General features: G+C 39.9%; 1 protein-coding gene across 2 annotated transcripts; it reads right to left on the reverse strand.

The window, feature by feature from the left end:
• Window positions 1–3,597: 3,597 nt before the first annotated feature.
• thtpa (thiamine triphosphatase) lies at window positions 3,598–7,856 on the reverse strand. Of its 2 annotated transcripts, XM_070986196.1 has the most exons (4): window positions 7,745–7,856; window positions 5,687–5,756; window positions 4,924–5,415; window positions 3,598–4,783 (listed from the first exon to the last, which is right to left on the reverse strand). In XM_070986196.1, exons 2-4 carry the CDS (start codon window positions 5,754–5,756, stop codon window positions 4,683–4,685), a joined length of 663 nt encoding a protein of 220 aa, XP_070842297.1. In that variant the 5' UTR covers window positions 7,745–7,856; the 3' UTR covers window positions 3,598–4,682. The 2 variants fall into 2 exon arrangements, with proteins under 2 accessions (XP_070842297.1, XP_070842296.1); XM_070986195.1 differs by lacking the exon at window positions 7,745–7,856 and having other exon boundaries at window positions 5,687–5,768.
• Window positions 7,857–8,472: the final 616 nt, after the last annotated feature.

An 8,472-nucleotide genomic window follows, 5' to 3' on the forward strand; every position in this document is an offset into this window, starting at 1 on the left:
TCTCATCAGCCAAAGTTTCTCTGACATGCCAGGCTGGATTACCAGGGCCCCGGGGCCTACGCCTCAGACTCACTGTGATTTATTTTGTATGCAGTAATTTACATAACTGTAAATTTAGGTCTCCAAATTTTGGAATATACTCCATCACAGCATAAAATATAACTGAAATGTAGAGGGTTCATGACATGTTCTGCATCATCATGGTGGACTTGCACAGGGGCCATGAATCAAAATCAGAAAAAAATATGCTATTTATTTTTGTGACTGTATACTCTTGTGTATTTTTTATTTTTTGTACTTTTTATCAAAAAGCAATGGATATACAGCACAGCAGACAGAGAGCAGAAGGAGTAGAAGGAACAGGAGGTCTGTGCCCAAAAGCCCCAGGCCCCCAGAGCGGGTTCATCTCGCTCAGTTGACATGCACCTTCCTGAAAAACTCCAATGATTGTATGGTTAAATTCAGTTTGGTTTACTTCTAAAACTATGACAAGCAATTATTGTCTGCCTTTCATGTTTATTTCCAGTGTGGTTACTGAATAATGTTGATGGAACAACGAGCACTGCTCACATCTTTGAAAACCCTCACCACTCAAATTATTAAATGTCAGACCAATAGCATGGATGTATTAATTTTAATAAACTATTAGTAAATTATCACTGTTGGGGGAGGAGTGTCTACAAGCATAGACATAAGTTGGGATGTCTGCATGCAGATATTTGTGACATCACAAAACGTGAAGCCAATCCTGGTTAAATATACAAACACTGTGCGTGCATATTACACGTGTAAGTGAGTGTCAGTGTGGAAATTTGAAACTTCCAGCACACAGTAAAGGTACTTAGGGTGAAAGCAGCATTAGTGAGGCTTTGGTGGAATGGCCACACACTGGAGAATTGGAGAATGTTGTAAATATGTCAGACTGTGCTGTTTTGGGATGCAAACCAGTGTCTGGAGCTTCCATTCACAATTTGCCCAGGGATCCTGTGCTGAAGCAAAAATGGATGGACTTCATTTACACACATCGCTTGAGCAGACCTTCAAACAAAGTGGGAATCCGTATATGCGACGCACATTTCACTAACGACTGTTTCGTGAATTTTTTTCAAAGATCCATGGGTTTTGCCACAAAACTGATTCTTAAGCATGACGCGGTGCCATGCATTCATCCTGGAAACTCAACAGGGCTACAGCATGTAAGTGCTTATTTTCCTGGCCGAAGTTTCTAAAGAAACGCTTTTCTCCATGCAACTCTGACTGAAAGTGGGTTGGCTTTTCAGTGTTAGCTAACAACAGCTAGCAGGCTGCTGGAGTCCTCCACACACAACCCAGAGACATAAAGCATCCCAGCGTTTGTCGCTTGTGGTTTAAATGACAGTGTTTTAGCTCCAACAATTTGCTTCTGTTGTTATTTTGAAGCGAGCTGTGGGTTGTAGGCTGTAGACGCAGGTACTGGAAGCTTCGCCATGCAGAAGGAACGTCGGACGTGCTGCGACGTAAAACCGTTGGCTGTGACGTCATACGTATTCATAAGATTTGGCTGGGTCGCCGGTGAGAGGGTGTATCAATGTAGAAAGACCCGCAACACCCGATGACCTCAGTCAGGAACGTCGCTGTTAATGCGTCCCAGTCGCATATAGGATGTATCCTCGACTCAGAGGCTCCTGCTGCAAGGCACATTAAAAGAAAAATCTATTTTCTTTAACTTTTTATTTCTCTCTCTCTCTCTCTCTCTCTCTCTCTCTCTCTCTCTCTCTCTCTCTCTATATATATATATATATATATATATATATATATATATATGTATATATATATATATTTGCTCTGATGTAATCTATCTATTTGGCCTGTATGTTGTTTCGTAGACATCTGGTTGTTTACCCCGGCTCAAAATGTTAACTGTATGTTCTCTTTGCCAAATAAAAGTTGCTTTGAAAACGCAACAAGCCATATTGAACGGTGAACGCATCCTTTAACAAAATTTGTCTCATTTCTTCTTATCAGACTAATAATTCCTTAAGGTCTGACTGTGTACACACGTACAATAAACTCTACTTCCACTATTCAAATGCTGTGAAACTTCTGCCTTAATTATTTGTAAACAGTGTATCTAGTAATAGTTTTATATGAAAGTTGTACTGTTGCCTGTTGCTTTCAAAGTCAGACATGCTGTGTCCTTTATACAGCAAAAGCTAAAGTAAAGGCAAATTAAATTGGTAAACATAGGCTTGGTTTAAAAGGGTTAAACTATAAATATACTTTCTTCATGACATCTAGGGCGGGAACCACCATTATTTTCATTGTCAATTAATCTGCCGATCATTTTCATCATTAATTGATTAGTTTTTTTCGATCAATTAAAAATTGGTGAAATTGGTGAAAAATGCTCAGCAATATTGCACAGAGCCCAAAGTGACATCTTCAAGTTGTTGTTGTTGTTGTTGTCTTTTTGTCTGACCAACAGCCCCAAACCCAAATAATTCTCATTTATTTTATGATAGCATAGATGACAAACACAGCAAATCAACCAGCAAAATATTTGATATTTTTGCCAGAAAAATTCCTGAAATTCCAGAAAAATCATCAAAATAGTTGCTGATGAATTTTCTTTTAATCGACTAATCAATTAATCAGCTAATCATTGCAGCTCTAGTAACATCTGTATTCATGCATGCTTTCTATTGATTACCTGGAATCTTTTTTTTTAAAGTTCCTGCAAATTCGAACAAACCAAATAATATTGTGTTGTTTTTGTCTTTTATTAAGGAGGCAGCTGTGTTATGTTTAAAAAGAGCAGATGCGGCTTGCCAGTGTAACTCAGTGGTTGTCCATGAAGTCGGCCTCCGGTGTCTTCCTGCAATCAGAACCAGGACTGTGGGGACCCAGCTGTCACAACGAACACTGACATACAGGAGGAGCGTGGGTGTGTCTCTCAAACAACTGATGATTGCTTCTGTGTGAAAATGCTTACCTCTGTATCACATTCTTCTATATTGTATGCAACCTGTTATTGTGTGTGTGTGTGTGTGGGTCACAGGTGTCCAGACAAAGCTGCCAACAACAGGTGTTCGTACAGCAGAGACGAGACCAGAAGACCAATTCAAAGAAGGGCTCATTTCAATCTCTCAGAAACCTCCTCCATCACCCCCGACTGATTGGTCACAGCCTGAAATTGAAGATGAGGACCGATGCGTGACTGTGGTAACTCTTTTGTTACAAGTCTCTCTCATGGAGCATTCAGGTATTGTCACCACAGCACTGCGGGAATATTGGCCCGAAAATAAGCACTGTAAGTTGTAGAGCAGAATGAAGCGTCTGCATACTAATTACAATTGAATGTATCTTGCCTAACAAGGGCGTGCCGCAAAACAGAAGACTTGATCAGTTCATTTAGTGCTTCTGCTTATCCATTACTGCAGTATACCAGTGGCTACACTGCTTTTACCTTCCCTTACTTAGTGGCTTCATAGGAGAGACCACTGCTATACTGTGGAGCCACTTGGTTAACTTTGGGCTGAGGCTTTCACTAAAAATGGCAAACACATTAAAGCTCATACCTTTAAATGGATCTGGAAGTCACAAACTAATGCTACATCTTCGATTACTAACTTGCACCAACAAAGGAGCAGGTCACAATAGGTAAACAGATGCCTGCAAAATGCAAACGCATAAATAAAATATTAGCAGGTTATTTTATGTTGTGCACAAGGCATGGGAAAGGAGCGATTAATGCGTAACGAATTAGACCTCAAGAACAAAGCAGGTGTCGCAATGATGACTGAATGGTTGTAGAGAATGGCTGAAAATCTTCAATTAAAATAGCATAATCAAAATAATGTGGCACTTCTGTTACTTGCAAGGCAAAAGTTACTTTTTATTTTGTGCTGTGAAAGACATTTTAATTCAGTGTAAAACATCTTAATTTATCCTTCACACATTTGGGCATTAACCTCTTGGCTGACCTTTTTTGGATTTCAAACCTAACAATACTGCATAATTCTATGGAGAAGTCCTTCATGTTTTTAACATTATAATATAAAGCTCACATAATAGCCCATCTAAACCCATTTCATAGTGCATATTAGAACCTTGTACTGAGTGGGAGCTGCAAAGAGTAGATCACTCAGGAGGCTTGATAATGACTGGGGCACAGCCATTTTCACTCAGATAAATCAAAACCAGCGGCTGACTTCAGTATAAGAAGCTGGAGTTTCTGACAGAACAAAAGGTGAAACTCTAAGACCTTCATATTGGGCTTGGGGTTAAACACAGTCACCAGCTCTTCATAGGTTATCATCCGCTTTTTTAATGCATCACACTGCAAAACGTTATCATTCATGAAGAATCGACAGCATGGCAACCCATTTATCTCCAGTGTTCACAGTTCCACTCGCACTCTCAGATACAAACATAACTGTTGCAGGTGGCGTACAGGACATGAGAAGTTCAAGTGGAGATGACAGCAGCCACTCAGCAAGTGTACATTTTGAAGGCCTACTGCTGTTTTCTAAAGTTTCAAAATCAGGAGATGTCTTGAGAGGTTCAGGTCTTTACAAGGAGTGAATATGGATACATTTATTTCAAATGGATTTTCAGCTCGGTCTAACCAAATTAAAACAAAAATAAAATGTACATCCTAAAAATGATATTGCTGAACTGTTACAGATGATAAATGATATGTTTTATAGAATACGCTCACTCAGCAGTTTTGCATAGTGCTCTGGGTGATTCCTTTTAAGGTAAACATTCATTTTTCCTTCAACTCGCTGATCTCCAGTCAGACCTGTGAAGCAGAAGAACAATGAATACTTATGGTTTCCAAAGAAAACAAGTCACAAACAGACGTCCTACTTCAGGAGAATATGATAGTGAATGTGTTGTATTTACATAAAGGGATGGGCGGTTTGACAGCTTTGCGCTCACCTAGCTTGCCAGCCATTCTTTCAATCTTCTCCAATGCAGGCTGCACATCCCCTCCCTCTGGAACGAGGACCTCGATCTCTCCCACGTGGTAGCCAAAGTCAGCTTGGTCGAGATCTATCTGCACCCCTTCCTCCTCTAAAGTGAATGACCGCCGCACCGTTGTAAACTCTGCAAAGCATACCAGATTCATTTTGCTCAGCCAAGAGTCGTCATCCTCCTGTGAGGGGCTCGTCTCTTTTTCCTCGCAAACGTCTTTAATGACCTCTTTCACTCTCAGTTGAATTTCAGGTAGACTTGTTATCTCCTTGTAGCGAGAGCACAGTGCTGCCGCTTTGCGTTGTTCTCCGCTCGTCTCTTCTGTCCCATCGACTGTTGTTGGGCACTTGAGCTCAAAGCATCCTTTACGTTTACGCAGCCACACGTCTCTCAAAGTCAGGTCAAACTTGGGGGTGTCAAAGTACTGGTCATGAAACTGGCGCTGACCAACACACACTGAGTATAAGAAGAGGATGAAAAGGGACAGATGATTTCACAAATGGGCAAATAAATATAAAAACACTAATGAGGCTGATACAGATAATTAAACTTCATTATTAGCAAAAGACAGATGGGCAGTATCACTACAGTAACAGTACAAACCACAGCAATTAATGTCATTAAGTGTTGTCCTCTGGTGGCAATTTGTAAGTTGACGTGGATCAAAGCATCAGTTAAATATCTCAAATATAAATGTAAATTATAAATGTGTGAATTAAACACATACCCCCAATCTCCTCCAGTGTTTTCAGAGTGTCAGCACTGCATAAAAACTTTCTTTCCACTTCCACGTTCATCTGAAATGACATACCAAGATCAGCACCAGCAGTAGTGTATGACAGCAAATCCAGCTAAATTCACCTTAACCTCCTTGGACCTGGTGTACACATAGTGGACATCACATTTTGGGTTGTCTAGACCACAGTACTAAATTTTTCTCTACAAGGGCCTGGTGGCCACATACGAGGATATTATACTGCTAATAATAATACAATATATTATACATCATATATAATAATAACATCTAAAAATAAAAATAATATACTGATAATTCTTTGTTCTTACACTCATCAGGTCCCAATCAGCCCAAATAGTGAAAAAGAGAAATTGAAAATGCATGCCATGCAAGAGTTCGGGTCATAGGAGGTTAACCTGCTTTAAGCTGGATATTTACATTTATAGTAAATAACCAGGTGATGTTTTTTTCCATTGGGTGAAAAGACATTGTCATGTCATGAAAACCTGTTCGGTTTATTTTGCTGTTTGACACTTTATTTTTATTTATTTATTTATTTTTAAAAAGTGAGGTCTAGTCAAGATATCAACATGAAGTAATTTAAAGGTCCCATATTATGAAAAACTCACTTTTTCTGGGATTTGGTGTGTTATTGTGGGTCTCTGGTGCTGCCACATGCATACAAATTGTGAAATAAGACTGCCCATGCTTTTTTGAGTGAGATAGGGATTTCTGAAAACACCCTGCCTGCAGTTTCCAGATGAGCCAGTCAAATATGGCGGGGCCAGTGACGTCATTGGCCGGCATATTTGAATATTCCCATCCCCCCTCCCATCAAAGTACATACAGTGTCTCTCCACCCACCAGGTACAGCGCTATGTCTCAGAGATTCACTATTTTGATATTGAAAACACCATTTTAGGAATCACCATGTCGAGGCGCCACACGAAGTATTCTGTTGTTGGCTGTAAAGACCAGCATAAATCACTCCATTGGGTCCCAGCCGCAGAGGACAGAAGAGCGGCATGGATTGAATTCATATTTGAAAGCAACGTCCCAGCTATAGTTGGCAAAAAACTGTTGGTGTGTGCTAACCACTTCGAGAATGACTGTTTCTCCAACCTTGGTCAGTACAAGGCAGGATTAGCCAGGAAACTTTTTCTAAATGAAGGGTCACTTCCAACTTTGTGTGGAATAGCTGCAGACGAGGGACATGTAAGTATACAAAAATAATTAGCTGTGTGTTTCTTTTGTAGATTAGCGCAAACACTTGCGTGTTGTAGCGTGTGTTTTGCCATTGAGAATGATGTTAGGCTAACCGCTAGCTTCTTGTTACTTTTAGGAAGACCTTTTTTGACTAACCATTCAGAAGCGTCCTGCTGAATTCTCTCTGAGTTTCTGTAGTACTATCACCTGTTACCAATGAACCTGCTTTCCTGTGGCAACATTTCACAACTTTCCCAGTCTTTTGTTGCTCTTATCCCAGTTTGTTTGAAACATGTTTCTGCATCAAATTCAGAATAAGCAGATATTTATAAAAATCAAAGAAGATGATGAGGCAAAATATTTAACAAATAGTCTTTGTACTGTTTTTAGTGGAGCATATGTCAAGAAGTATTAGCAAATTATCACATTGTGTTTATTTATCTTTCACATAGAATCCCAACCTCATTGGAATTGGGGTTGTTATATAACCTCCTTGTAAACTTTTTCACTAAAATTTTGAATGCATGACTTGTAAGTATTCTCACATAGTTGTATTACTACTACATAAAAGACACATTTTCTTCTCAGATTTCTAGCTCGGTTGTAAATTTAACCGTTATTCTGTACGGTATTGGTATTAACTGAACTTACTGTTGTTCCAAATATATTATTTTTAAGTAACGCAACAGTAGCTCATGTGACCGTACCTGTGTTATTATTCTGAGTCACTCAACCTAAACTGCAGCTGCTGCAGTCATGCATGAGATACAAGTAAAAATCACCAAACTGAGCCACAGTGTTTAAAAAACCCACATCTACGAAGTGAACTGCATTCTCACACACCTTCACACGTCAAGTCCTTAAATCCAAATAATTCGCATCAAAAAAATAGAGCGACAGATCAAATCCGGACAGTCCAACACGTCAGCCAAGTTTATTTTGCACAGGCGCATTTAGAGACACCTACGAGTGTATTCAGGAGCATCACTTCCTGTCCCAGTAACGCAGGGGCATGCAGATGGTGCAGTTTTAATCCTCTCAGCTTCATAAATATTTATTCCACATACACGACTGTTGATATGCGCCACACCTATCATTTGATTGAAAACATGTCATAATTCGGGCGGATGGTGCTGAGAGCAGCCTCTGCCGTCATATCTCTCTTATTCCGCCTTAATTAACTCGTCACACTCTTTGTGACAATCCAAGTTGGCAGAATGGGGACTCATTTTTTATTCACCTCTTAATGTGAAAACGAGGATGGGTTACATATGAAAGGGGATCCCGCGTAATCTAGGCATCGACATACTTTTTGTTTTGCTTTTTTAGAAAATGATCTGTCGTGTTTTTTTTTCTCCTCTTATCTACATTGCTCAATCACTAATCGGTGTTTCAACATACATTAATAATCTCTAATATCTGCGGGGTTACATAAGGGATTTGATAGCCGTGTCTGTCCCTTCTGAATGTCAGCAATCAGCCTTGGGGGGAGCTGTGGTCTGTTTACTAGAGGGAAGAGGGGAAGGAGAGAGGGATAGGGCGAATGAAGGGAGGGGGAGAACGAGAGAGAG

The sequence above is a fragment of the Chaetodon trifascialis genome, chromosome 18, assembly GCF_039877785.1.
Source record: "Chaetodon trifascialis isolate fChaTrf1 chromosome 18, fChaTrf1.hap1, whole genome shotgun sequence".
In the NCBI taxonomy this organism is placed as follows: domain Eukaryota; kingdom Metazoa; phylum Chordata; class Actinopteri; order Chaetodontiformes; family Chaetodontidae; genus Chaetodon; species Chaetodon trifascialis.

Bases quoted from the DNA above. Each gene is read 5' to 3' on its own strand.
- thtpa (XM_070986195.1), bottom strand. From the start codon at position 5,768: ATGTCATTTCAGATGAACGTGGAAGTGGAAAGAAAGTTTTTATGCAGT. The intron at 5,416-5,686 runs GTATGTGTTTAA...TCTTATACTCAG, and splicing joins AACACTGGAGGAGATTGGGG to TGTGTGTTGGTCAGCGCCAG. The intron at 4,784-4,923 runs GTGAGCGCAAAG...TCTGCTTCACAG, and splicing joins AAGAATGGCTGGCAAGCTAG to GTCTGACTGGAGATCAGCGA.